Source organism: Dermochelys coriacea, chromosome 26, assembly GCF_009764565.3.
Source record: "Dermochelys coriacea isolate rDerCor1 chromosome 26, rDerCor1.pri.v4, whole genome shotgun sequence".
Classification (NCBI taxonomy): Eukaryota; Metazoa; Chordata; order Testudines; family Dermochelyidae; genus Dermochelys; species Dermochelys coriacea.
In genome coordinates, this window is record NC_050093.1 from 6,141,604 (window position 1) to 6,167,777 (window position 26,174).

General features: G+C 59.5%; 1 protein-coding gene across 2 annotated transcripts; it reads left to right on the top strand.

The window, feature by feature from the left end:
- The first annotated feature begins 5,263 nt into the window (after positions 1–5,263).
- PDLIM2 (PDZ and LIM domain 2) lies at positions 5,264–24,793 on the top strand. 2 transcript variants are annotated; one of them, XM_038384825.2, is made up of 10 exons: positions 5,264–5,413; positions 8,855–8,999; positions 12,086–12,237; positions 15,851–15,920; positions 16,234–16,427; positions 16,596–16,680; positions 20,570–20,709; positions 22,296–22,441; positions 22,683–22,800; positions 23,805–24,793. In XM_038384825.2, the coding sequence occupies exons 2-10, from the start codon at positions 8,907–8,909 to the stop codon at positions 24,004–24,006; spliced, it is 1,200 nt and encodes a 399-aa protein (XP_038240753.1). In that variant the 5' UTR covers positions 5,264–5,413; positions 8,855–8,906; the 3' UTR covers positions 24,007–24,793. The 2 variants fall into 2 exon arrangements, with proteins under 2 accessions (XP_038240753.1, XP_043358980.1); XM_043503045.1 differs by lacking the exon at positions 5,264–5,413 and adding an exon at positions 8,293–8,441.
- The last annotated feature ends 1,381 nt before the right edge of the window (positions 24,794–26,174 follow it).

Below are 26,174 nucleotides of genomic sequence, written 5' to 3' on the forward strand. Positions count from 1 at the left end.
CCAATCCCCTGCTCCCCCATGGGGTTCCCTCTGATGTGGACCAGTCCCCCATCGCTGCCTCCAGGGCTCTCCCTGGCAGGGAGTCTCACCCTGTGCCTGCTCGATAAGTATTTCCCAGTCTGTGCCTCGCTGCAGAAGGTGTCTGCATCCTGCGGGAAGGGCCTGTTCATCCTTTTTCTCCAGCTGAACCTCAAAGCGGGACGCTCCTTTCTCCCTGGGGAGGCACAGAGCGCTATATCTGCTCCACCACGCCCTCAGGAGGGAAGCGGGCACTGAGCCTGCCCTCTGCATCTCCATGGACCCAGCGAGTTGTGCTGAACCCTGTGCATGCATGCGGCTGACGTCTGCAAGGTCGCTGTCCTCTCCGGTGCTCCTGCCATGTTGGGGGGACGCGGGGAGGGCAGACTCCTCGAAGCTGCCTGTAAAGGGCTGGCTCACGTACCCGGAAACCTGATCTGCTTGTCCTCTGTTATTAAAGATCAGCCTCACCCCATGCGAAGGCCCCGCCTGGTGATCGTCAGGGACGGGCGGGAATCCATGCAGCAGGGCAAAGGGCAGCTTGTGGCCAGTGGAACCCTGAGGCAAGGGCAGATGCCCTTGTTGCCAATGCCAGGATGCACCGAGTGTGATAGACCTTCTCTGAGCAGCGGGCAGTGCCCCAGCTAGGATCCCTGTGCTCCTCTTGCCCTCACGCTGGGTGCAGTCACTTCTGTTCTGTATCAGCTAAGCTGTTCGCTGGGCACCCCATGCTGGGCACCCCCTAAAGCGTCTCTTCACACTCCGTGTGGCGACGGCAGACCATGGGACACGATGTGCCCCCTGCGGACCTGCTCAGGCCAAGCCTGAATACATAAAAGGGTGTTACAAGGAGGAGGGAGAAAAATTGTTCTCCTTGTCCTCTGAGGATAGGACAAGAAGCAACGGGCTTAAACTGCAGCCAGGGTGGTTTAGGTTGGATATTAGGAAAAACTTCTTAACTGTCAGGGGGGATAAGCACTGGAATAAATTGCCCAGGGCAATTGTGGAATCTCCATCATTGGAGATTTTTAAGAGCAGGTTAGACAAACACCTGTCAGGGATGGTGTGACCGGGGTCCTAGTGGGGAGCTAGCTATGGTCACTCAATTAGAGTGAACTGCAAAAAATGGGGCAGACAGACCCCATAAAGCTGGTGGATGTTCCAATACTTAGATTTACCAAAGTAGCAAAAAACAGCTTCTTTATTACCTCACTGGTTACTCAGAAGTCCAGACAACACAGTTCCCTTAAAATGATCCAACCTCAGGCCTCCATCCAGGTACCCACGTCAAATATGATGAAAATTTCTGTAAATCTTATTTTGTCATATAAAAGAAAAGGTTCTACCAATCCCAAAGGATCGGACACGTTACCTCCCAGGTTAATGAATGTTTCAGATCTTACCCAAATACGCGCTACAGGCAATTCTTATTAACTAAACTAAACTTTATTAAAAAACAAGAGAGCGAGAGTATGGTTAAAAGATCAATATACATACAGAGATGAGTTCAATTCTTTGAGGTGCAGATTCGTAGCAGAGATGGTGAGCTTTGTAGTTGCAAAGAGTTCTTTCAGAAATAGTTCATAGGTTATAGTCCAATGTCCAAATCTCATATTCAGGGCATACCAGCATAATTCAGACCTCAGTCTTGCGACTCAAATTTCCCTTGATGAAGCCTAAGCAGATCTAAGCTGACAGAATCAGGACCCAAGGGTCTTTTATATAATTTCATTTTATATAATCTTTTGACAAGGTGGGAGTTCAAAAGGTAATTAGGATGACTTTGGAGGAGGTCCATCACCAGTACTTAGCTATAAAATTAACATAAGGCAATTTGCTTGTTCCTCCACCATTCACAGATTATTTGCTATACATTTCAAAGAGGGACGAATACCGATATCCCGTGTTTACAAATCATTTAAATGCTAGGATGTTCTTTTCACCTCTGAATTATTAGAATACAGCATATATAGGGACTGTTGATTACATTGGCGACCCTACTCGTACATATGTAAAAACACAAACATTATCTCCCCACATGTCTTTTGAGGGTTACGGATGGTCTAGATAATACTTGGTCCTGCCGTGAGTGCAGGGCACTGGACTGGATGACCTCTTGAGCTCCAGGAGGTTATTTAGTGACCAAAGGGCTGCTGACATGTTACAAGAGAAGTGGCTGCTCCGAGCTGGGGCAGATGGGATTCAGGAGCCTCTGGCTGCTCCCTCACAGACACTCACCCAGGGCAGCCTCCCGGCCTCAGTTGTGCGGGACCAGCCTATTCCTGCCCTGGAATCTCTTGTAATGACTCGGATGGTCAAGGGTGGCGATTCAATAGGGCCTGGCTCAACCTAGGGACCAGGACAATATCGGCCCAATATTTGTACCACTCCTTTCCATCCCTGGCCTCCTTGAGCTTCCTCTCCCCGAGCTCGCCTTTGACCTCCACAGGCAGAGTGCACATCCAGCTGGGGGGTCTCAGCGGTTTGGGCCGCACAGGCCATTACACTGACCCATCCTAGTGGCAGCGCTAGGACCCACGGACAGTAGTATCTCCAGGCACTGAGAGAAGGCTCGTGAGTTTCCCCAGCTGGAACGTAGCTGGCCCTCGCTAGGAACAAGGGTGGCTGCAAACTTCCTCCATTTAATACAAGTGAAAGGGGGGCCCTGGGTTCCAGGCAGGCTCCCAGCACCCCAGTGAATAAAGTCTGAACAGGGCTGGACACACTGGCAGCCACCTTTTACTCTGATTCACTCACCAGGAAACCCCACTGAATCAATGGGAGTGGGCAGGGTGCCCATTGGCCCGTTAGCTGTGTATAGGGGGAGGGATCGGGGCAGGTGGTCCTCAGGTCAGCGCCCAGGCAGGAGGAGCTGTAATTACAGGTGCAACATCAGCCCTTCTGCAGTGCGTGGCTGCAGAATAGAGTCATGGGGCAGTGCTATTTACCTGCTGAGGGCCAGCGCTGGAGGGGACAGCGTTGGGATACAACCAGCAGGTGGGTGACTGAGATTCCCCAGAGCCAGAAGGTCAAATTCTGGGAGCGCTTTGTTCCCCATCAGAAGGAGCTAACCCATGGGCCAGGCCGTTTATTAGGTGTGGAACTGTAAATCCAGGTTCTGTCTGCCCTGTCTTCCCATTAAAGAGTCCAAGGCATTTCCCTGACAGGCTGGAGTTTGCCTTTGGCTGAGGTTTCCCCTCACACACCGGCTGTGCTGTGTTGCCAGGCCACCCCACCTTAGAGGTGGCTGCATTTCCGTGGAGCTGTGCCAGGAGGGTGTCAGGATTTGCGGACTCTAGGTTGTCTTGGGGCTGCCAGCAGGAGGGAATCGCTGAGCTATTGTAACAAACCTCCAGCCCCACTGTCCCTCTGCTGTGTGCTACAGAGTTTCGCACCAGCAGCAAGCACAGAACTCAGATCTCCCTGCTCGAAATCACAGGCCCCTGCCACTTGAGCTAAAGGAGAGTCTCCATCAGCTGTCAGCAGTGTAGTACCTATGCCACACAGATGAGCACTTCTGATTCCATCCAGTAGATGGCACGCACGCACAGCCAATTAATCGTATCCGATCCTACAGAGCATCGCTCAGCCTGCCACCTCCCCGCTGTGGGGCAAGAAGCTACAGTGCGGAGGAAGGGGGAGAGAAATAACACAATCAGTTGTCAATGAGACTAGGCACAGTTCCTTAGCACAGACAACATTGCCTGTGCCCCTGGTGTTGCAAGCTGGCTCTTCCGAGGTAATGAACAGCGGTCTGTGGGGGGACAGTGTCTACAGCGGAGAAACAGGAAGGGGGGAAGCCTCTGTGTGAGCCTCTGAAGCCCCTATGCAATCTCCTTTCTGTTGTCCTGCCCCCACTTGCACCCCCTCGTAGATCGTAAAGACAGCAGGAGCCATTGTCATGACCAGCCAGTCCAAGCTGCCTCCCGCCGGCTGGCCGGAGAATTCCAACCAGTGATTCCTGCCTGCAGCCGGCCATTTGAGCTAGAGCAGAGCTCTCAGAGAGAGACGTCCATCCTCTAGTTGGGGACGGGGAATCCCTGGGCAGCCCATGCCAGCTGCTGACCACACACCCCATCAGACAGGTGCCTCGGTGCCACTGTGACTGTTTCTCTTCCAGAGCCAGCCTGACGGGCCCCATGACTTCCCCTTGTTGTCACCGCTAGCCTCAGCTGAGTTTGGTTCTTCTCCGGCCTCAGCGTGCGCCGGAGTGTGTGTGTGATGGTCATTCTCTGCTCTGGTCACTCTTGCCATTGGGTCACATTTCCAAGAGCCGCTAGGTCACACCGGCGCCTGCGGGCCGCCCCCAGGAGTCAGGGTTCTCTGCTCGGTGTCCCCCTCTGGATCCCTAATTTTGCACCTTTGACCTTCACTCCTGACCCTGTTCTTTCTTAGTTGTCCCCCACACTGATTTGGACCCCGGGTCCAGTGGTCCCTCCTGCAAGGCTGGGGGATGGGCCTTTAGAAGCAGAGGGGCTTGCACCCGCCTGCCTCCCGGAGCTTTCCAATAAGGCCCCTAGGAGTGATTTAGGCCCAGCTTGGCAAGGGTAGTTAGGGGCTTAACTTCAGGCAGGCATTGTGGCCAAGTGGCTAGAGCCCTGCACTGGGACTTGGGAGACCTTGCTTCTCTTCCTAACTTGGCTACTGGGTAATCCCAGGCAAGTCCCTTTCCTGCTCTCTGCCTCAGTTTCCCCATCTGTAAAATGGGGATGACAGGGAGCGTCTTGGGAATGAGCGACAGGGGATGGATCACTTGATGATTCCCTGTTCTGTTCATTCCCTCTGGGGCACCTGGCACTGGCCGCTGTCAGAAGACAGGACACTGAGCTAGATGGACCTTTGGTCTGACCCGGTAGGGCTGTTCTTATGGAGGTCAGTGGGAGTTGCATCCGATGAAGTGAGCTGTAGCTCACGAAAGCTCATGCTCTAATAAATTTGTTAGTCTCTAAGGTGCCACAAGTCCTCCTTTTCTTTTAGTGGGAGTTGGGTGCCCGCAAACCTCTGGGCTTCAGGCCCTGTGGGGACATGGGGGGGCCCTCGTTGCCTGAGTCACTGTTGCCAGTGGGATGCGAGCTGCTGGGGCCTGTGCAAGCTCCCGCTGCCCGGCTCCGGAGAGCCCCTGTGCCTGGAATGCACCCAAGGGACCGCGGGCGTCCCAGCCGGGCGGCAGGAGCGGGGCTGCGCCGCCAGGTGGCGCCGCTGGGCCGGCTCCCCACGCCGCTCCAATTGTCTCATTAGCCGAGCGGGCGGCCCCCGGCCACGGGGCGGGAGGAGGCTGCTAGCGCCGGGCCGCCCCCGCCAAGGACACCGCGGGCCGGGCCGTCTGCTCCGCTCCGCTCCGAGAGCGGCTGGGCTGGGAGCCCGCGGGCGGGGACTGCTCGCTCGGCGCCCCGAGGTAAGTGCCCCGGGCTGCTGTCGGGGTGCAGGGAGAGCCCGTCTGGGGCGCTCCAGCTTCGGCTGTCTGGATATTAGGGACTTGATCCTTGTATAGGCAACTCTACCCCCGAAAAAGTCCCCACTTGCTTTCTGGTCACCCTACCCTGCCCCCTCTGCGCTGGGATTCTGGAGGTGGGGGCACCTGGGGCACGCAAGGGGCTGCAGGCACATGCTGGGGGGGCTCTCGTCCAGCTCTTGGGTCAGAGGAGCTCCCAGGACGGAGCCCTTGGCCCAGCTCGTGGGGGCTGCGGATGCTCTGGCCCCTCCTTGCAGGTGTTCTGGCCCCTGGGAGCGTCCCTGCCCAGCCAGCAGCTTCACGCCTTGCCTGGTCTCCGGACTCTGATCCCTGCCTGCCCGCCGCACCGCAGCCTTGGAAAGCATTGCTCGGGCTTTAGGGCTGCGGGGTAATGACAGGCTGCACTGCTGTGGGGAGCCAGGGCAGGGGCTGGAGCTATTTTGGGATTGTCTAGTAAATAGTCAGTCTCCTCATGTGGGGGAAAGAGGGGCGCTGAGAGCACCTCGGCTGCAGGAGGCCTGGCTCCTCCTCACCCCATTGCCCCTGCTTGCTAACAGGGTGCTCACGTGCCCCCTTGGCTGATCAAGCTTTGCCCCGGTTCTTTATTCAAAGACAGCCCCGTTCCCTGCTGCCCCAGCCTCCTCTTGCCACCTGTTGCCGCCCCTCCAATTGCCCTGCAGGCAGCTAACCCAGCCTGAGTACTGATGCTGAGGTGTCATGCACCTGGGAGCAATCTCTCTCTCTGGGGTGCTGCCCACGTAATGCACGAGCCACAGGGCTCCCCCACGTGAACCGTTCCCCCTCCGGAGGCGGCTCTCTGCCAGTCCCCCAACACCGTGCGTCTCACGCTGCGGGCAGCGCTGGCCTCTGGGTACACACCAGTCACTGGTGAGCTCGCAGGTGTGAGGCAGGTCAGAGATGTTGGGTGCCAAGAGGGGCCCCTTTTTAGTGCTTTGTCCCATCTAGTTCTGAGTGTCACAAGCAAAGGGTCTCCCTGTGCCCCCGTCCAGCCTCTGGGATGGCTGCGTGGGCACTCAAAGGCACACAGGCCTACCCTGCTGCTGGGTGGGGTATGGTTTCAGCCCTTCTCCCACCCCCACTCCCCACATGGGGGCCCTGCTGGAGTCCAGAGAGGATTGCCAGGCATAGGGCACGTCTGTATCTGGTGTGTGTGTGTTTGGGGGGAGGCGCTTCCTACTGGAGCCAAGCACAGGAAATTCTTCCCAGCGGTTTCTCAAGCCCCTCTTTGTGTGACTGGGAATTTTAAGATGTTTCCCTGACGGTTATGGAAGAGGTGTCTGGGCCAGCCGGCCGCTAGCCTTGCTTCCTCCCCCTCCACCAAGCTGCATGTGAATCTAACTTCCCCGGGGAGGGGGCCTGCATGTGGTGCAGGCTTGCAGGGATCAGGAGCGCTCGGGGCTGTGCCAGACCTATTGACTCTAGCCACTCAGACGTGGGGGATCGGAGCATTGGGTCATCCCCGGGGCTGTGCAGTGGGGCTGCCCCCGTGGGATAGGAACAGCGCCGGTCGGATTGGTCCTTTGGGTGCTGGAGGGGACAAGGGCCTGCCTTCCTTCCTCAGTCAGAAGGGGACGCGCAAAGTGGGCTGGGATGCGAACAGCATCAAATGGGCTGAACTGGGCCTCCCCTCCCCCCGCACCGTGATGCCACCCTGATCCGACTCTTCGTGTATTCCTTGGGGTGGCCCCACCGAGCTGCCTCCCTGAGAGCCCTGGGCTGTTGTGCCGTCCCGCCAAGACGGTCTCTTTCCGCCCCAAACCACCACAGCCTGCCTTGGTGGGGGGCAGTGTCGGCACATGGAGGTGTCAGCTCAGCATCCTCTCCAGGGCGGGCTCGAGGAGCAGAAAACCTTCTACTGAGCCACAGGAACAAATGACTCAAACCTGTGGCTGCAAACTTCCTGCATTGTCTTGTCTCTGCTTCCTGGCAATGCAGGGTGCTGGGGGGGGTTTGCCTCAGGCCTGCAGCACTGACCGGCCAAGACCTCGTCTGCCCCTCCCTCCCCTCCCCAATACTAGCAGCTGCTTTGTCTCTGCTCCCGCCATCTCCCTTCTGCTCAAGTTTGAGCAATCTTCTGCCATTGCACGGTAGCCATCTGCCTCCCGCCAGTCGCGTGGCCCTCTCCTCTCCAACTCACGCTCTTGACCAGCTCTCCTCCCGCCCCCCAATCCTCACCGCCTTGCCCGCAGCACCATCCTTGCTATCCATTCTGCCACCTCTCCGAGCCATCTCCCCCAGGCCTGGCACCGCTCTCCCTTGGCTCCCCTGCCCTAGGTTCGCTGCTCTCTGGACGCTGTCTATGTCTGGGTCCCAGCAGGTTTCTCTGCTGAACCTGGCTTGGTCCCCTTGTCCGCCCCGTCTGCCCCAATCCCTGCTGTGCGTGATGCCCCCCCCATCCCCATAGCATGCTGGCTCACCACACCGGTTTCGTGTTTACCAGCCGACGGCTCTGCCAGTGCATCCGTTTTCTGGATTGCAAAAGGGCCTCAAGGTGTGTAGGGGGCAGCCTCAGAACGCGACTGATTGGCCACCTGCAATGCTGAGTTGATGCTGGCACCATCCAGAGCCAGTGCCTTCCCCAGTGTGCCTGATCCCTCTGCAGGGTGATGCTAGAGCATCCCCATCCCTGTTCTGTGTGCCCTTTCCAGCTGGGCTGGGCGGTGCTGGAGCAGGCCTGGGAGCCAGCAGCCTTCACCCACAGTGTATTTCTTTGCCCAGAGCCCCCTCCATCCGCCCCAGCTGTTTGTGGTTAGGAAAGGAAACCATTGGCCTTATTGGCTAGTGTCAGGCCTGCAACGGGAAGACAGAGGCTGTTTAGACTAACCTGTGACAGCGTAAGACACTTCTCTGTGTCTTGCAGCTGCCCTCCCTGGAAGGAAAGAGCCGCCAGGCGAATGAACGTAGCGCGCCGATTGCCCTGTGAGAGAGGGCAGCGCTGGGACGATCCAGGGTGAGGGCCCCGATTACTGCTGGGAAGCCCTTAAAGCTTTGATTTCAGGATTGGAGGAACAGGACTAGGAGTCGGGACTCCTGGGTTTTGTTCCTGGCTCTGGGAGGGGAGTGGGATCTAATGCTTGGTGCTGCGAGGGGATGGGAGTCAGGACTCCTGGTTCCATTTCTACCTCTGGAAGGGGAGTGGGATCTAGTGGCTTAGAGCCATGGGACTGGAACCAGGAATCCTGGGTTCTGTTGCTGGTTCTGCCACTGACCTGCTTTGGCTGAGGCAAAAAAGGATCTTTCTTTCTCAACCCCGGACTCCCCAACAGCCTGAAGTGCTCATACTGCTGGGTTCAGCTTGTGCCTCGCTGCTCCCTGAATTTCCTTGCCCCCAGCCCTGATACGCTGGTTTTATTCCATTTTCAGATCTTCCTCCAGGTGCTGCCACACTGCCCATCCTGCTGCCGCTGGAGTCGCCATGTCAATGACGGTGAATCTGACCGGCCCGGCCCCCTGGGGCTTCCGTATCACGGGAGGAAGGGACTTCAGGAAGCCTATCATTGTGTCCAAGGTAGGAGTATCCACATGCTGGGGTTTGCCTGCTAGTGCTGGAGTGTGCTCTAGGCACTGGAGCAGAGGGGCACTGGGAGCCAGGACTCCTGGGTTCTGATCTTGGCCCTGCCACTGAATCCCTGTATGGCCTTGCACAAGTGCCTTGGAGGAGAAGGTGAGCGTTGCCCGTGCTCTGGAGGTGAATAGGTTCTGATGGGTTGGCAAGAGGAGTAGCTTGCTCGGCTGCGGCTCTGAGGATTTAGCTAACACTTCCAAACCCTAGGCTAGACAACCCTAGTGCAGGCATGTTAAACTGGTAGAGTTCAAGCTAGGTTCCCCAGAGGATGTGCCATGCCCAGTTAAACCCACGTCAAGGCATGCTGCCTTGTCCAGGCTAGGCTAACGAGTGTTAGCGAACACCTTCCAAAGCCTAGTCTGGGAGCGGCCTGAGGGTGCGACTGGGGTCTCAGCGAAGGGATCTTGGCTGGTGGCGTGCAGAGAGAGTGGCAGCCAGCCCCCCAGTTACACAGGGCTTTGTGTTCTGGAAGTAGCTGCTGAAACGGGAGCCGGGAAGCCAATGGGATGCCCGGAGTTATGCCTCTCCCTGCTAAGTGGCATGTGCTGGGCAAGCTGCAGTGGCTCAAGGAGCCCCAGGAGAGCAGCCAGTCCAGGAGGTGAGGTAAAGAAGCCAGAGAGAGTGGGAGGCTGTTCCCCGGCAGGGTGCTACAGGTGCGTTCCTGTGGGGATCTGAAAGGGGAGAGCCCAGGCACTGGTTCCGGCTCCCCGTTGGTGTGAGGTCTGGTGGCCTTGATCCTGGGGTGAGCTCCCTGTGAATTTCCCCATGGCTCCCTTGTATAATCTGGCTGGCTGTCGCGCATCTTTCCGCTGGCTCGCTGTCTTCTCCGTCCCCCTGTGCCACAGCCACTCGCTCTCCCATCGGCGAAGGGCAGGGGCTGCAGAGGAAGCCAGCTGCCTGCTGGGTGGGCGCGGTGCCAAGGGACCTCGGAGCAGATCCTGTTTACTGTCCTTGAGGAATCCTGCTCTGTGGGAACAGGCTAGAAGCCCCCGCGGTGCACGTGTGCGGAGAAAAACAACGAGCCTTAACTTCACCCATGGCCGAGAGGAGTTTCTCTCTGTTGTTGTTCTGGCCTTGGCCTTGGTGTCCACTGTAAACCTGGCCTCAATCAGGGGAGATCAGGACTGGGAGGTGTGGCCTTCTGCCTCCAAGTCACCAGCTGGGACCCGTGAGCAAGCTGGCTGTGACCGAGAGCCCTTCCCGCCTCAGCAGAGAGGCCAAGGACTAAGTGGGCCACAGAGATTCAACACCCTCCCCCAGCCTTAGGGGTGGTCCCCCTGAATCAGGGTTTGGGGAGCATTGGCAAGACAGGACTCAGGCTGTGCTGAACTGTGGATTTTCGGAAGCTTTTGTGCCCTGCGGCCGTTGCTCTGGCATCTTTCTCTAGCACTAGATTCATGTCACTTTATTGTAGATGGCGCAGGTGGCAAGGCCTATAATTAAGATTGCTGGACATTTCTCATTCTAAGGCCCTATTTTTCCAAAGCCAAACTTTAAGCCTTCGGGCAGATATCTTCCAGGCTGACTGGCTGTCTCGGGCTGAACTTTTCTGGAAAGTTTCTCCTAAAACGGTTCAGCCGTTTCTGAGAATGGAATTTGCCTCACTTGTTGTAGAGGTTGGCAGGTGTGTCGTGAATGAGGCAAGGGGCTGCAGGAAGAGAAAGGATGGCCTCCTAGGTAAGGTGATCGAATGCTGTCCTGGAGAACTGGAGTCTATCCCTGCCTCTTGCCACAGAGTTCCTGTGTGATGCTGGGAAAGTCACTTAAACCGGACATTTGTTTGACAGATGGTCACTAATTGTGTGTACCTCATTTTCTGGGTGCCTGACTTGAGACCAGATAAGCAGAAGTGCTGAGCGCTCCCAGCGTTGCCTGAAGTCAGTTGGGAGCTGGGCCGTGAGCATATAACAAGCTACGTGTTGCTAAATTTGCTGAAAAATCAGGCGCCAGGCGTCTCAAATTGGACACGCAAAATTAGTTGGCAATTTTGGCTTTAATCTTTGTGCCTAGTTTTCGGCACCTATAAGCTGGGGGGGGGGGGTAATACCACCCCCTCGCCTCCCGGGCTCTGTGAATTTGTTAATTCATGTTTGCAAAGAACGAAGACTGCAATGAGAGCACTGTAGAAGAAGACCACGAGGGAATGAATAATTCTGTATTCAGAGCAGGATTGGGATAGTGAGCAATACATCACTCATGGGACTGCGCAGTGTTGGAGGGGGATAAGAGGAAATATTGCCCAACTTCGCTGAGCACTGTGCAGAGAGTAAGGCATGTAGTGTGGGGGGTGGGAGAGGGGTGTCTGGGGAGTCTCGCCACTCAGAAACTCAGCTGAGTAGCAGTGTCCTCGGCCCCAGGTCTACTCCCTACACTGTAGCCCCATTTTGACAGCCGCTTCCCAAGGGCTGCAGGGTATTTGGATGCTGTCTGATTTCCAGGTCAGGGATGGTTTTCTTTCTTCCCCCCCGTCCCCTCCAAGTCTAGGTAGGATGTCTGGGAACCACCTGTCTGTGGGGAGAAAACTCTAGGCCCCTGAGTGGAATGTAGGGCTCCTCTGGGCCAGGGGCGGGTGGTGAAATCGCGGCTGACTTGCAGGGTTTGGCCATCCCTTTGGGCTCGTCCTCACTGCAGAGTTACCCTGTGTTACAGCTAGTGTGTTCTGGCCAGCTATGGGCAGGGCTGGAGGGCTGGAAGAGGTCCCACAGAGAAGCCAAGCTTGGGAAAAAGCTGAAGCTGGTGTCATGGTGGTAGGTGGCCATAAAGGCAAGCCCCAGGCAGCGCTAAGATTGGGCTAGCGTGTCTCTTCTGTTCAGAGCAGGTTGGGAAGGTGCTTATCTCCACCTCCCCTCTCGCTGCTCCTTGGGCCAAGGTGCTGGCGATCCATCTGGGCGAGGGTGGCCGTGTCTCATGTGCCGTGGTATGCTGGAGGTGGCTGGCAGATCTCTGCCCGCGGCACTGTGCCTCCCCCAGGGCGGTTTGTTTCTCTGCAGTAATGCCTGGGTGTTCTCCCCCGCACCCTGGCCGTGCAGGTGACAGAGCGCGGTAAGGCCGCTGCAGGGGACCTCCGACCTGGTGACGTCATCGTCTCCATCAATGGCGACAGCACGGCCGACATGCTCAATGTGGAGGCGCAGAACAAGATCAAGCAGAGCTCCGGCCGGCTACAGCTTCAAGTGGACAGGTGAGATCCGCCTGCCTGCGTCCGCACTGTGCTGCTCCCTCTTCCTCATCAGGGCAGGGATCTGCTCGGGGGCCTGGCTTCACTATTCTCCCCCTTCGGTCCCCCTGTGCTGTGGGAGCAGTGCAGCGTCTGGGTGGGGCGTCAGGGGTCTGTGTCAGGAATCTGGAGTCCTGCAAGTTCAAACTCACAATCACTCCAGCAGGATCCGTCCCGGGCTCTTTTCATCACAGCAGCAAGGCCTACGGGGTAGAGCTGGGATTCACAACTCCTGGGTTCTCTTCCTGGCTCTGCCACTGACTCATCGGCTAGCGTTGGGCAAGTTACTGCCCCTCTCTGTGCCTCGGTTTCCCCTGATGTGCAGTGGGGGATAATGATCCCTACCTCTCTCCCGGAGGGCTGGGGGTTAGTTAACCGATTGGTACAGCACTATTTACATCCCAATACAATATGCCATTACCAGGGCTCAGCCCTGTACTGTTCCTCGATAAATGCCTACGCCCCCTGCATGGACAGGATGTGGAGCAAGAGATGAGGGTTATCCCCCCCCCCCCGCCCCTCTGCGGTGGAAGCACACCAGCTTGGACAAAGGCTGAGCTCCAACCCCCTTGGTTTACATGGAGCAGAGACGTACAAGAGAGACCCGAGGCCTGTATGGGGGATACAAGGCTGGACTACAGAGGGGTCTTGCCTTAGTCTCTTTGCTACGCCCTGGGGACCACTGCTCTGAGGTGCTGTGCCAGGCTTAATGCTGCAGCTCTGATGGCTGGCAGGCATGCTGGGCATGAGGCTGTGGCTCCTGGGTGAGGGTGGGGGGCTGTGGCATGCTATGGGGGGTGGGCATGCTCTGCTCTGGGTGGCTCTGGGGCAGGGAGAGGGGATCAGCTGTGCTGTGCTTCTGAGGCAGGGGCATGCTGGGTATGGAGCTGTGGCTCGGACAGCGGGCAGGGCAGGGCAGGGGTTCAGCTGTGCCAGGCACAGCGTGTCTGTTCCTCCCTGCTTCGGGAGGCGCCATCTCTGCTGTTGGCCTAGGGGGCCTTTAGGCTGCTTCTGGAAACTAACCCGCTGTGCATACGGTGGAGCAGGCAGCTTTGGCAGCTACCGCCCTGCAGCCCAGGTTTGACTGGTTCCAGTGAGCCTCTGCCCTCTGGGAGGGGCAGGTCAGGGGTGTCCAGTGACAGCCCCTTGCAGCATGGGGCAAGCCCCAGTCAGCAGAAGCTGCCTCGGGGGCTGTTATCCTCTGGGCTGTGGAGCTGGACACGACCCCTCCCCTCCCCTCCAGATGGCCAGGCTGCAAGAAAGGGACCCTGCATGGCAGGTCTGTCAATCCAGTCACCCCTGGGGCTGGCTCTCCGTGACTCGCCCTGATTCACCAGCTTGGCCCAGATGAGCTGGCTGCATCTGCGACGCTTACAGTCTGAGCCAGACCCCAGAGGAAGGGGAGGCCAGGGGACGTCTTTCCCCTGATAGGCGCACTGGAGCCAGCAAGTGGCCCCTGGGAGCTAGCCGTGCTGATGCTTGGCTTGGCAAGCCAGGTGGCTCAGGCTAATCCTGTGTAGCTGGGTCCTGCCCCACTGGGGGGGTGGAAACTTTCTTTGCATTGTCTCCTGATGACTCTGACTGTCCAGAACGTGAAACCGTCTTTGCGGGGGGGGAGGTGATGGGCGCATCCTATAAATACCTCACTGCTGACCCGGGTGCGGCCACTTGGCAGCCTGACTCATGGCTTCCTCTTGCCCTCCCCTGCCATCTGCGGCATTCGCAAGGGATTGTTTGGCAATGGTATCTGCCTGGCCTGCTGCCCGAGGTGTTGCACTGTAGGGTGAGGACGTGCCCGGGAGCGCCAGGCAAAATCCTGGGCTGAGCCCCCGCTCTGCCCTGATCAGCTGCTCCTGCAGCAGGTCGTGAAGCCTGGATGCTCGCTCACATCCCCCCACAGCAGTTGCACGCTCAAATGCATGTGCGCATAAGCTTCCGTGCAGTCACGCTTGCACAGGCGTATGCAGCCTAGTTTCACCATTGCTGGTGCACGAGCTCCTGGGGAGCTGCCTGCCCATGAGACCTCTCCCATACGCATGAAGCCCCTTTCTCTCGCCAGCACCCTTAGCAGCCCATCTCTCCTGGCTGCCTCTCTGCTCATGCTGCATCCTCTCCCCCTCTCCAGCTGACTGGTACGTGCAGCGGGTCCTGACGAAGGGTGGGAAACCCTCATGGTATCTTGGAAGTGGCCCAAAACCCACAAACCCAGCTGCTCCGGCTGGGAGGCAGCATTCCTCTCATTCCGGGCCCTTCGGCTCATCTCCTTCCCTTCCCCGCCTGCCCCGAGAGCCAGCCTGCTGTCCCTGTGCTCCTGCTGGGTCCCCAGGGTGGGGAACCACGCCTCTCCGTCCCCTGGCAGCTGGCCCTTCCCCTCTGGCCCTTCATCTCCTGGCCTCTGCTGTACTACAGGGCAGAGCAGCGCCCCACCTGTGTACCCTCCCCCGGCTTACACACACTCGCCCCGGGAGCTGGCTCTGTCTCTCTGTGAAAGCAATGTCCCCATTTGCTGCCACTGGGCGTGTCTGCCTGTGTGTGGCAGTGGGAGCTGCCCCCAAAGCCATGCTCTTGTCACGGGGATGTCTGGCTAGGAGCCTGGGAGGCAAGCAGGCAGCCGCTGTCTGCTCCGTGTCCTGCTGGCTGGGGCTAACCCCACGTGGACCGTGGAGTGCTGGTCCCTATGTTCTGTCCCCTTTGGGGCTGGCCTGGGCTTCAGAACTCAAAGGACCCTCCCAGCCCCCTGCCCCACTTCTCTCGGGAATATGGGACGTGGGGGAAGGACTCCTCTCGTCTGCCACCGTCACGTTGCATTCCTATGGTCCCACTTGTACCCCTCCATGTAACTGCCCTTCATGAATTCCAGCTCCTGGCTACATCAAAGCCCCCAGTGGGTTCCTGTTGAGAGGGGGAGAGAATATAAAGCAGCCCTGTATTCCCCTCCTCCCTTCGCCTGGCCTCCGGGGCTGGTGCCGCATCCAGCACATCCGGGCTGGGAACAAGAGTAGGGGTGGAAGAAGTCCTCTTAACCCTTCTAACTGTGCCTGGATAGGGAGGGTGCTGAGTGGAGCGAGGCCTCTGGGGTGAGCCGAGTTCTTCCTCACTGGTGGGGAGGCGGTTACGGTAGCACCTCGAGGTCCCCGCTGAAATCAGGGCCCCATTGCGCTGGGTGCTGTACGTAGATAGCTCACTGCGGAATGGGCTGTTTCTTACCAGCCAAATAAACAAGATGGTGGGTTATTAATGTTACTCAATTGGACAGATGGGGACTGAGGGGCTAGGGGTCTTGCCCAAGGGTGCAGAGTCTGTGGTGGAGCAGGGAGTAAACCTTGGGTCTCCTGTGTCCCAGGCCTGCGCCCCCAGCTTCTCCTTCCTCTGCTTTCCCATGGGGAGGGTAGTTACTGCAGGCTATCAGACACGGTATGCTGAGGAACATGACCTCAGGGCAGGGCACAAGAGGGGGTAACTAGCCAGCTGCCTTCTCTGGTCCCGGGTGTCATCCCAAGGCCCCAGAGGTGGAATGGGGGCCAGCCAGGCCAGTCTCTCTCCCTCTCCATCTCCTCTCTTTTTCCATTGCACTCAGGTCCCCGTTGTTTTCTCCCGGCCAGACCAACGGTGAGAGCTCCCCAGAGATGTTGGCCATGAGATTCCAGGTGAGACCCTCCCCACCAGGTCCTTCCCCAGACCCTGGGGAGAGTGGAAACATCCAGCCCCGCCTGGCAACGGGAGCCCCATGTCTTGGCTCCAAGCCCTGGCCTTGGTGGGGAGGATGCTGTGCCTGTTAACAGTCCTGGGCCTTGATTTCAGGGCATGGCTGCCTTTGCCCATCCCAAGGCCTCTCCCCACACAAGGGTCCTTCCCGCTCAACCCCAAAGGAGGGGGAGCGATGGGTGGCTGGGCCATCCTGACTGGTGCTTGGGGTGGCTCCATCCCCCAGCCCACTTGGCTGACGGTATCTTTCCCCAGGATGTTGTGCGAACCAGGGATGACAGCCAGGGCTCAGTGAGGTCCTCCTACTCCAGCCCGGCATCCCTCAGCCCCCGGCCCGGCAGCCCCTTCTCATCCTCGTCACCCGGGTACCGGCCTGGCAGCCCCTACAGTCCCCAGAGGCCCAGCCTGTCCTCCGAGGGCAGAGTGGAGATGGTGGTGAGCAGCCGCAGGTAAGGCCCAGAGCCAGGGAGAGGTTGGGGTGGGGTGGGTGTGCCACTCATCTGGGTTTGAATGGCCCAGGTGTGGGGGGCTGACAGGGTGGAGGTGATGGGGTACAGCTGACCCTTTTTTTGATCCCCTGTGAATGGGTTTCCCATAGACTTTTCTCCCCCTTTCAGCTTCCAGTCTCTGGCCAGTTCTCCCAGTGTCTTTGAGGATCGCTCCCCCTCACCTTATGGGCACCAGCGTTCAGGCAGCAGACAGGTGAGCAGGAGGGCGCTGGGGTAACAGCATCCCAGCTGCACAGCACTCTGTGTTTGGGGGGGATCCCCCTCACATCAAGCTGGGGTGTGACGCTGCAGGGGGCAGGTGTTGGCCTCGTACCCTGGGGACCTGGCATTGTGCTGGGGCAGAGGTGTGTCTGTGGGGGAGAGTCTGAGTTACGCTGTCTCTTTCCCCTACCTGGGCCGCTGCGGGAAGCCTCGTGATGCTCTGTGTAGGGCCAATGACACAAGCTCCTCCAATTCCCGCCCCCCCAGGGTTTGGGATGCTTTGTTTCCGAACGCAGGGCTTACCCTGTCAAGGGGGAGCGGGGTGCCAGAGGCAATTCCTGTCGCTGGCTGGCCCTTTTTTGTCAGGTGGGGTAACTGGACATTCTCACCGTAGCAAAATCCAGTCTGTCTTCACAGTCCTGCTGAGCTCTTGGCCCCAGCGATATCTTGTGGCAGCGAGTCCCACAGGCTAACCACCCGTTGTGCAGCAATCTGAAACATGCTTCCCTTGGGCGTTGCTGACTGCGGGGCTCCAGGGGAGGGCTACTGCCTTCCCTGTCCTACTCGCGGCCTGTCCATCTGCACCAGCTCTTTGCCACCTCTCCCTAGGCCCCATTCAGTCTCCCAGCGCCTGTCTCTGAACCCCCCTCTCCTGGGATATTTTTCCTTGGGACATTTGCCCCTTTCCCTCCCAGTGCTGGGTCTGGGTGCAGGTGTATTTGTAGGATTGGGGAAAAGCTCCACTGTGGCAGCAGGAGGGGATTTTACTGCTGGAGGGGGTTGGGGTGTTCACATCATCCCTTGGTGCTGTGACTCTTTTGGTCCATCCAGCTTTGCCCGCCTCCTCCATCCAGCCTCCATGTTCCTGCCCTGCCTCGGAGGCAGAGTGAGGGTTTTGGCCTCCATGTTGCCCCCCCTCGGCCGCCCCCTGGAGGCCGTGGGCTGGGCCCCATTACTAAAGCAGCCGGCTGCCCGACTGTTGCCACCCCCTCTGTCCCCGCAGGCAGCAGGGCACCTGGCTGAGGATGTTTGCCTGTTTCTACCTGGCGTCTCCGAGGCAACGGCTCAGGGCTGGGGAGGGAAAACCAGTTTGGGGAGATGGTGCCGCTCTCCCGTGGGCATGCAAGGCAGGAGAGGCTGCCTCCACAAAGACACATGGTGGATCCTGGGAGCTTCTGCTCTTCCCTGGAGGAGCCGCTTGCTCCATTGCCTCTGGGGGGGGCGGGCGCTGTTCAGTCTCTGTTCAAAGCCCTCCCTCGTTGCTGATACTGCCTGCCCCAGGGCCCCAACCCCAGCCCTGGGTGTATGTTCTCTGTGCTGATAGCCAGGCCCCACTGGCGCCACAGCTACAGGTCCAGGGAGTTCAGGGCCAGGGAGCTGCAGCCCAGCGCCTGAGCCATGAGCCCCAGGTACCCGTCCTGCCGGCGCTTGGCAGTGCCTGGCTCCAAGGGGCTGCATCCCCCGGGGGCGGTGGGTCCCGTTCGCTGCTGCTCACCCCTGGCTCCGGATACGTCCTGCCCTCTCCCAGAGGTGCATGGGCAGTGTGGCCCTGGCGGGTTGCAGTGCAAGCCTCCAGTCGACTTTCTAGCCAGACCTACACCCCGGGGCGAGGTGCTGGGAAGCCTGTGGCCCACCTGGGGGTCTGGCTCCTGGACTCTCCCATATCTTAGCCCCGTGGCCTCCCCTTTCCCATGGGGGCCTGTTCTGTGCGCACCAGTGGCTTAGGGCCCGGAGCCACATCCTAGCGCACCCCACTTGGCGGTGGGCCAGCGTTTTGTTGGCTCCCATCCTCTCCAGCGTGTTTCTCCTGGGCATTGCTGCTGCTTCCTCCTGGCTCTGGCTCCGGCTTCGTGGCAGCCGCTGGTTCCGGGGGCCCGCTCCCTCCCCACCCTAGCTCCCTTTATTTTCCTGGGGCTGGGGATATTTTTCAAGCCCAAATTGGGAAGCGCGGTGGCCCCGGAGCATGGCCTGTTCCAGCTGGCAGTGGGCTCGGCCCCGGCAGGCCCTTGGCTTCCCCTGCTTGTTTGTTCTCTCGTTCCTTCCCAGCATTTATTTGCTTTGGTCTCTGGGCCCTGGTGGGCTCCTCCCTGCCTGGAGGCCACACCAGAGCTGGGGCCCTGCGGGTGGGATCGGAGATGGGGAGACGTGACCCCACTGGGCGGCAGCTGGGCAGGGATGCTTTCCCTGAGCCACGTGGCTCAGAGGCAGCTAATCAGCTCTTCCTAGCAGCAAACAGTGCATCCAGGGCCCAGAGGCTAGACCATCCCCCCAACCTGCCTGTCTCTTGATTCCCTCCCCCACTTGATGACACCCCCCGCCCCAATCCCTCCGAAGGTCTGTCTTTGGAACGCTTGTTCGAGTTAACTGCAGGGCCTGGCATGCGGCACGTTGATATGGCTGAACCTTCCTGCGTTGTGGGAGCTGGAGTGTCGCTGATGGGAGGAGGGATGCTTAAAAGTTCAGGCAGAACTGCAGGGAGAGTCTCTAAGGGATTGATCAGGGCTGCTGCTCTGGAGCCAGGGAAGTTGCTATGCACATGGCACAGGTACACGCTCGTGGGCTCTGTGCTTGGTTCCTTGCCGAGATCTGAGCCAGCCAGATCCCCTGCCCCTGGAGAAGGGGAACAGACTCCTCTACTTTCCTCCTTACTGGGAAGGCTGAGCAGCTGGGCTCTGCTGGCTTGCGGGGTGTGCTCTGTCGAGTCTTTCTCCCAGAAACATTTGCTTCCACTTATCTGGGGTTTTGCCTTTCTTGTGGCTCCAGGACCGCTAAACAGGAGCAGATGCCGCTGGAGGAGCGTTTTTGTGCTAGCAGCAGACAGGCTTAAAATAACAGGCTTTTGGGGGGGGGGGGGGGCGCGAGCACGTGTCTCCTGGATTTGGCCAGAGCTGACCCAGAAATAGACATGCTGAGCAGGGGCACAGCCCTGGCAGATAGGGTGCTGGGCAGCACCGTGACGGGGAGGAAAGGGGCATGTCTGCCTGATGCTGCATAGCTGACTGGTCCTTGCAGAAAGGAGCCAGGGCTCTGCCGGGAATGGGGAGCAAGCTGGGAGGAGCGCTGTGCTGGCCCCATTCCCCTCCGCTCTCCAGGGAGGGGGCAGGGTCTGGCTGGCCTTGAAACTGACACCGGCTTGGTGGGGGTGGCCAGGGACCCCTTCCAAGGCCTGCTCCAAGAGGGTGTCACTACCCAGAGCATCCTTTGCTTGCCCTGGTGTGGAATGAGCACGTGCAGCTCACCGCATGGTGCCAGGATGCTGGAGCCCTAGCCCCTAGAGCAGAGCCTCCATCTCCCCTGCAAGCTGACGGGGCATTTGCCTCTCCCAGATCCACCCAATGCCCACTTCCCCCAGCAAGCAGAGCCCTCTCTGCACTGCTCATGCCCTGGCCGGGGGGCCCCCCGGAAACCAGCCCTGCATCGTGGGCCGGGGCCCTGCGGGACAGGGAGGGCATTGCCGTGTGTGTCTCCCCAGCCAGGAGCTGCCTGTCTGAGGGGTCCCATTTGTTCCGCTGGGAAACGCTCCGGCAGCTGGGAGGAGATGTCTGGACTGTGGGTCAGGGGCGTCCTCTAGTGGCGGGAGCGTGCGGTGCAGCCCTGGGTGAATGTGAAAAGGCGGGGTGAAAATGGGGTGGACCCGTTGAGTGTCTGCACAAAGCATCCCTGCCCTGCGGCATCCCATTTGCTAGTATCCACAGCTCCACTTGTCCCTTGCTAAGGCATCGGGATGGGTGCTGTGGCCCAGGGAGCAGAGCTCTGCTTGGGAGGGCTGGGCCCCCAAGTTCTGTGCCCCCCCCCCCCCCGGCTGGCGTGGCTGTCTAGCTCTACAGCCTCAGTCAGGGTCTGGCTCCTCACGCTCCCTCCTCCTCTCTTTCCTGTCTCAGGAGCGGGGCAGCTTCTGCCACCCGAGCAGCTCTCCGGTTGCAGCTCTGCCTCTGATAAACCGCACACCATCCCCTCTCGGCCCTTGGGAGATGGGGAGGGCCCCGGGCAGGGCCTCACCCTCGTACAGCCCCCGCAACAGGTAAGCCTTGCTCCCCATCTGGGTCCTGGGCAGGGAGGGGGGTGTGACCCAGCCCAGAGCGAAGGATGCTACTGGGAAACAGTCTGTGACCCACAAGGCTCCAGGCGAAGTGAGACATAAGCCAGGCTATCGAGAGGGCCGGCAGGATGCTGCCATTTAGGGCGAAGGGGCATTGGCAGACCCGTGCCAGCCCTAAACTGATTTGGAGAGTGAAGGGGGGGAGAGGGGTCAGATTGAGGTGAATCGCCTCAGTGGGGCAGGGAGGGGGCTGTAGCTTGAGACTGAGGCACGCTGCGGGATGTGGGTCTGGGGAGGGGTCTCTTTGGGTTTCACCTGAGCTGGGAGATTGAGGGTGGGGTCAGTTTTGGGGTGCATAGCCTGGGGAGACTGGGTCTGGTTTGGGTTGTGGGGGGGCAGGTTGGGACTGAGGCGCATCACCAGAGCGTCCTACTGCCCCCCACCCCCGCACCCCTTGCTATTCTAGTCCCAAGCGCCTCTGTCCTGACCCACGGCACCCCCTGAGCTCTGCCAAGGCTCTGCACAGCATGGTTGGGGGTGGTGAAGGGAGCCGAGTACTGGAGTAGCTGACAGTCGGGCAGGGCGCCTTTGGAGAGAACGGGCCCCTGGCTGAGAGGGGAGTTGTGGGGTCGGGGGAGCCATCTGGTCTGCTGGGAAATCCCTGCCCAGTGATCCCCAGCCCAGGGCACCATGCAAGGGGTAACTCGGCTGAGACAGGTATGCGTGGGAAGGAGCAGGGCAGGCCTGGGTGTCACCCTGGCCAGGGAGCATCAGCGCCTTGTCAGCACAGAGAGCTGGAGACTGGGCCTGCAGAGAGACCGAAGGGGCAGCAGGCTTGCCCCTTTAGCAGGGCCCTGGGGCAGGTATTTGGGGAGGGGGGTGAATTCCCAGTTCCCAGCCCCGGGGGAGCTGGCCATGTGTATGGGATGCAGGTGGGGCTGGGATGTGGCCCCAGGTTCCCTCATGGAGGAAGTGCAGAGGCATGGGCTAGAAAGGCACCCCCCGAAGGGCTCAGGTGGGACGTGGTGATGGGCACAGAATTGTCTGCACTTGGGATGAGGAGTTGGCTCTGTCAGTGCAGCTCAGCTGCCGGGGTCCCTCCTCCCTTGGGATGGGAGCTGCAGGTGTCTCATCCTGGCTGAGGTCAAGGGGGGAGGGGGATCCTGCCAGTTCCTCCCTAGGGATGGGGGACCGTGGCCCCAGGGGCCACTCAGGATTAGGGGGTTAGCAATCACCTCTGGGTCCCCAAGCTGGTACGCTGAGGGGGTTGGATTGTCCGAACACCCTGCCCGCGGCCAGACTGCTGCTGCCTTGGCACAAAGGGGATTCGCTTGCGGCTTCGGTGGGTGAGGGGACCTTAAATTCCCCTTGTTTCGGGATGGGATGAGCCCCCTGCCCCTTTCTAGAGCACTGAGGCTTCCAGGTGGGTAGCTACGCGCAGTGGGTCATTGGCCGGGATCTTGCTCCCCACCCCACAGCTTGGGGCTGGGTGCCTGGCGCTGGACATGGCTAGGAGCTCTGTGTTCTTCAGCGGGGCTGCTATACACCAGGGCCTGCTCTCTCTGCAGCCTGGACTCTGAGCCGGCCATGCGGCGCTTGGAGGAGGACTCTGAGGTCTACAAAATGATGCAGGAGAACCGCGAGATCCGGGCTGCTCCACGGCAATCCAACACCTTCCGCCTGCTCCAGGTGGCTCTGGAGACTGATGGGGGAGGTGAGCAGAGGTCGGAGGGAACTGGGGCAGAGAAGGGAGTGGGCAGGAATCCAGAAGAGGAGAACAGAGGAGCCAAGACAAGGGCAGGCGTGTAATAGGCTCCAGGGTCTGGGGTTCTGCATGGATGGAAGGGTCGGGGTGAAGGGGATTAGTCCCCGGGGTCCAGGGCAGTGTGGGGAGAGGGTCTGTGGACATGGGAGTGCATCGTGGATCCTAATGTCTCCCTTGCTCTCCTTTTCAGCGGGCACCACGACCCCCTTTCCCAGCCAGCTGTCCCCCAGCGCCCACAAGCCAGTCACTAGCTCCGTGGCGGGGGTCCAGAAGCTGCACGCGTGTGAGAAGTGCGGCACCGGCATCACGTGAGTGTGGCTAATGCGGGGGAGGAAGACTCCGGAGACCCTCAACCTCCTTTTGGGCTGACAGCTTCATTTATCCCAGGATTTCTGCGGGGGAGTGCCCAGTCGGGAACTCGCAGCAAGCCCGGGCTGTCTTGTCCTTCCAGCCCCCATTACCAGTTCCCGCAAGCAAGGTGGTCTCTCCGTGTGGCAGGAGAGGGTGTCAGCCTGGTGCTCACAATCCAGACTCCTGGGTTCAATTCCTGGCCAAGGGGGAACGGTCCAGGTGGGGAGCAGTCTGCTCCTCCCATATTTCTAGGCGGGGGCGCGGAATGGTGTTGGCAGAATACAGAAGGCTGATGTGCTGGTATAGCGATGAGAGCGCAGGGGCTGGGCGTCAATCTCCTGGCTTCTATCCCCGCCTCTGCCACTGACGCCCTTTGCAAGTCCTGGTCCTGCTCCGTGCCTCAGTTTCCCCCATCTGGGAAGGCTTCACGAATGTCTGCAGCATTGGAGCTGGGGATCCATCCTTCTCCGGGCTCTGGGGCAGTTCAGACCCAGGGACCTGGCAGCTGGAGTCCGTGTGTCTTCACTGCCCCTTTGCTCGGTGAAGCGTGGCGAGACATGGGGCTTGGCTGCCTGAACCCCTCGGGATGAGGCGCAGGTGGACACGCGGTCGCTCTTCTCTGTGCATCTCACTCTGTGTGCACAGAAAGGCTTCCGGGGCTACTCTCCCCCTCGGCTGGTTACTGAAGCAGTGAGAGCTGCTCCGGGTGCCTGGAGCGATGCCATGGTGAGCAGCCTTAGGCTGGAGTTCAGAGGAAGGTGCCCGGGTCTCAGGGATGCCCCCACAGAGCAGGCAGGAACCCGTTGCTTGAAGGGCTTGGCCGTAGCTTGGGAGAATGGAAGGCGGAGTTGACCCTGTTGGGATATGAAGGGGGAGCCTGGGGGCAGTGGCGTCTGGAGAGCTGGGACGCTGTTGGCCAGCTCTCCCTCCCAGCTGACCGCGTCCATGCTGTCTCCCACAGGACCCAGGCGGTGAGGATCCAGGAGAGCCGCTACCGCCACCCCGCCTGCTATGTCTGTGCTGACTGCGGCCTCAACCTCAAGATGCGGGGCCACTTCTGGGTGGGCGAGGAGCTGTACTGCGAGAAGCACGCCCGCCAGCGCTACCAGGGCCCCGGGGAGGGGGCTGCTGCTGCTGCCACGGCCGTCTCCTCCAAGTCCTGAGTTGCCCCCGAGAGCACGGGGCCTGGGGCTCCCTGGATCGCCCCCTCTTCCCGGGGCTTCTGCCAAGCACAAACGCCACCTCCCACGCTGGGAATCTGACTGGCGTGTCCTGCTTTCGGCCTCCCTCGATTGGCTGCCAGGCCCTTGCTCCCGCTGCTCCCCAGCCCATCGGCTTCGCTGCTCTTGTTGCCTGTGGCCAATTGAGAGAGACCAATGAGGGAGCCTGCTAGGTATAGGGCAGGGGATGGGAATGGGACAAAGAGTGGTCTTTTGCCTCTAGGTCACCAGGTCGAATCCAGCTCCCTCTGCTCAGCCAGTCCCAGCTGGTGGTTGTCCAGCTGCAGAAATGAGCTTGTTTGGTTCTCAGCCTGTTTCTTAAAAGGAGTCTGGCCTAAGGGGTGCCCAGCTGTGGGAGATGCTTGCCCTGTCTTCTTCCTGCTCAGTGAGCAGAGGGTTCAGATTCCAGGGCTGCCGGCCCCGTACTTCTCACCTCCAGGATACAGACACACGTTGTAGGATGGCTGTATCGCCTCTTTCTCATGATCACTGCCAGGAGCGGTGTGCGCGTCTGGGCGCAGTGGGGTGGGAAGGGTGGCGCTCACACGCTTGGGTACTGGGGGCGTTGCAGGGGGGAATGGGTTTGGCACAGCTTTGTACACTGACTTTGTAAAGCTTCTCTAAGGTATTAAACCAGATCTCTATATAAATATATATATATATATATATATATATATATATATATATATATATATATATATATATATATATATATATATACCTGCCCCGCACCTGCCCGCTCCTGTGTCTGGTCTGTGAATGCAACCGAGAGGGAGGGGGAGCATGCTTTTTCCCCAGGACCAATGGGGCTTAAAGGAAGGGGGTGCGTCCCACCCACCCGAGTCAGGACAGGGATAGACAGGATTGATGGGGGAAATCTCCATTCCTATCAGAGGGGCACGCTTTGGAGGTGGAGGAAATGCACCGTCCAATGAGGGATGTAGGGGGATGCTCTGGGGTCCCTCCTTCCCATGATAGAGGTTGCGCAGGGCTTTGAGTCCCTTTCTGTATTCTGCCAAGCTGAGGGGGGTATGGAAGGGGGCACCTCTAGTCCAAGGGGGTGATGCAGAGTTGGGAGGCTCCGTGGCCAAATTGGCTCCTGGCCAATTAACTACCAGTTAATTGAGCAGCCTGGGGGAGATTTTCAGCAGCAGTGGGGCCTTTCCCTCCCGCCAGCTCTGAGGGGCAGGTGAGGTGAGGGTGGGCACACAGGAGCCAGGTCTGCACTGTTGTCACAGCCTAGGCGGGGTGCTGGCAGAGGTGTCTGGGGGGACCTGGTTGGGTTTGTTGCTCGGAGGTCAGGGGAAGGCTGCAGCACCTGGGCTGATGGATCCCACTGCACAGTGCAGTGCCTGCTGTCACCTGCCCCCTTTGAGTGCAGTGTGGGCAGCTGGACGCTGGAGGGCAGCAGCTTCCCTTCAGCACCTTGCACTGACTTGGGACAGTGCAGCCAGCCCAAAGCCTCCTGGGCAGGTAGGGGAGTGAGTGAGTGTGTGTGTGTGTGTGTGTGTGTGTGTGTGTTTGCAGGAGAGAATGCCTTGGCTGCTGGGCAGCAGTGCATTGTGGATGAGCTTGGACCAGGGCCTCAGGCAGCTGTACCCTGGCCTGGCAGGTCCCCTTGCAGCAGGCAGCTGGGTGCATGGGCAGAGGAGGGAGCTGGTTAGAGCAGGGTTGCCCCACGGAGCTTTGTTCTTGCAACATCGGTGGGCTCCTCTGGCAAAGGGCATGGCTGGGGAAGAGGCAGGCAAGCTGGCTCTCCCTGCCCAGGTGGTGGTTACCTGACCAGAGGAAGAACAGCGCGAGCAAGCAGGGCACAAAGGCTGTCCAGTCCCATGGGGCTGGGTGTGTTCTGACCCTGGGGCGAGCCCCAGGCCAGTGGCTGCCAGATGCACGGGAGGAGGAGGTAGGCAGGCCAGTGCAGGACCCTGTGCTCCAGCCCAGCTGCTGGAGGAGAGGCCACAGGTACCAGCGTGCTCATGTCTGGTGTTCCCTGGGGCATTATTATCCTGCTATACCAGGGCACCCTCAGGACAGGGTGCAGAAAGGGTCATGGTGTGGTCATGGGCAACCACCCTACAGATATGTGCAGCCCCTCGTGGAGCGCGTAGCCC

Coding starts and splice junctions, on each gene's coding strand:
- PDLIM2 (XM_043503045.1), top strand. CDS start 8,386: ATGAACGTAGCGCGCCGATTGCCCTGTGAGAGAGGGCAGCGCTGGGAC. Junction 16,428..16,595: donor ATGGTGGTGAGCAGCCGCAG/GTAAGGCCCAGA, acceptor TCCCCCTTTCAG/CTTCCAGTCTCTGGCCAGTT. Junction 22,442..22,682: donor TCTGGAGACTGATGGGGGAG/GTGAGCAGAGGT, acceptor TCTCCTTTTCAG/CGGGCACCACGACCCCCTTT.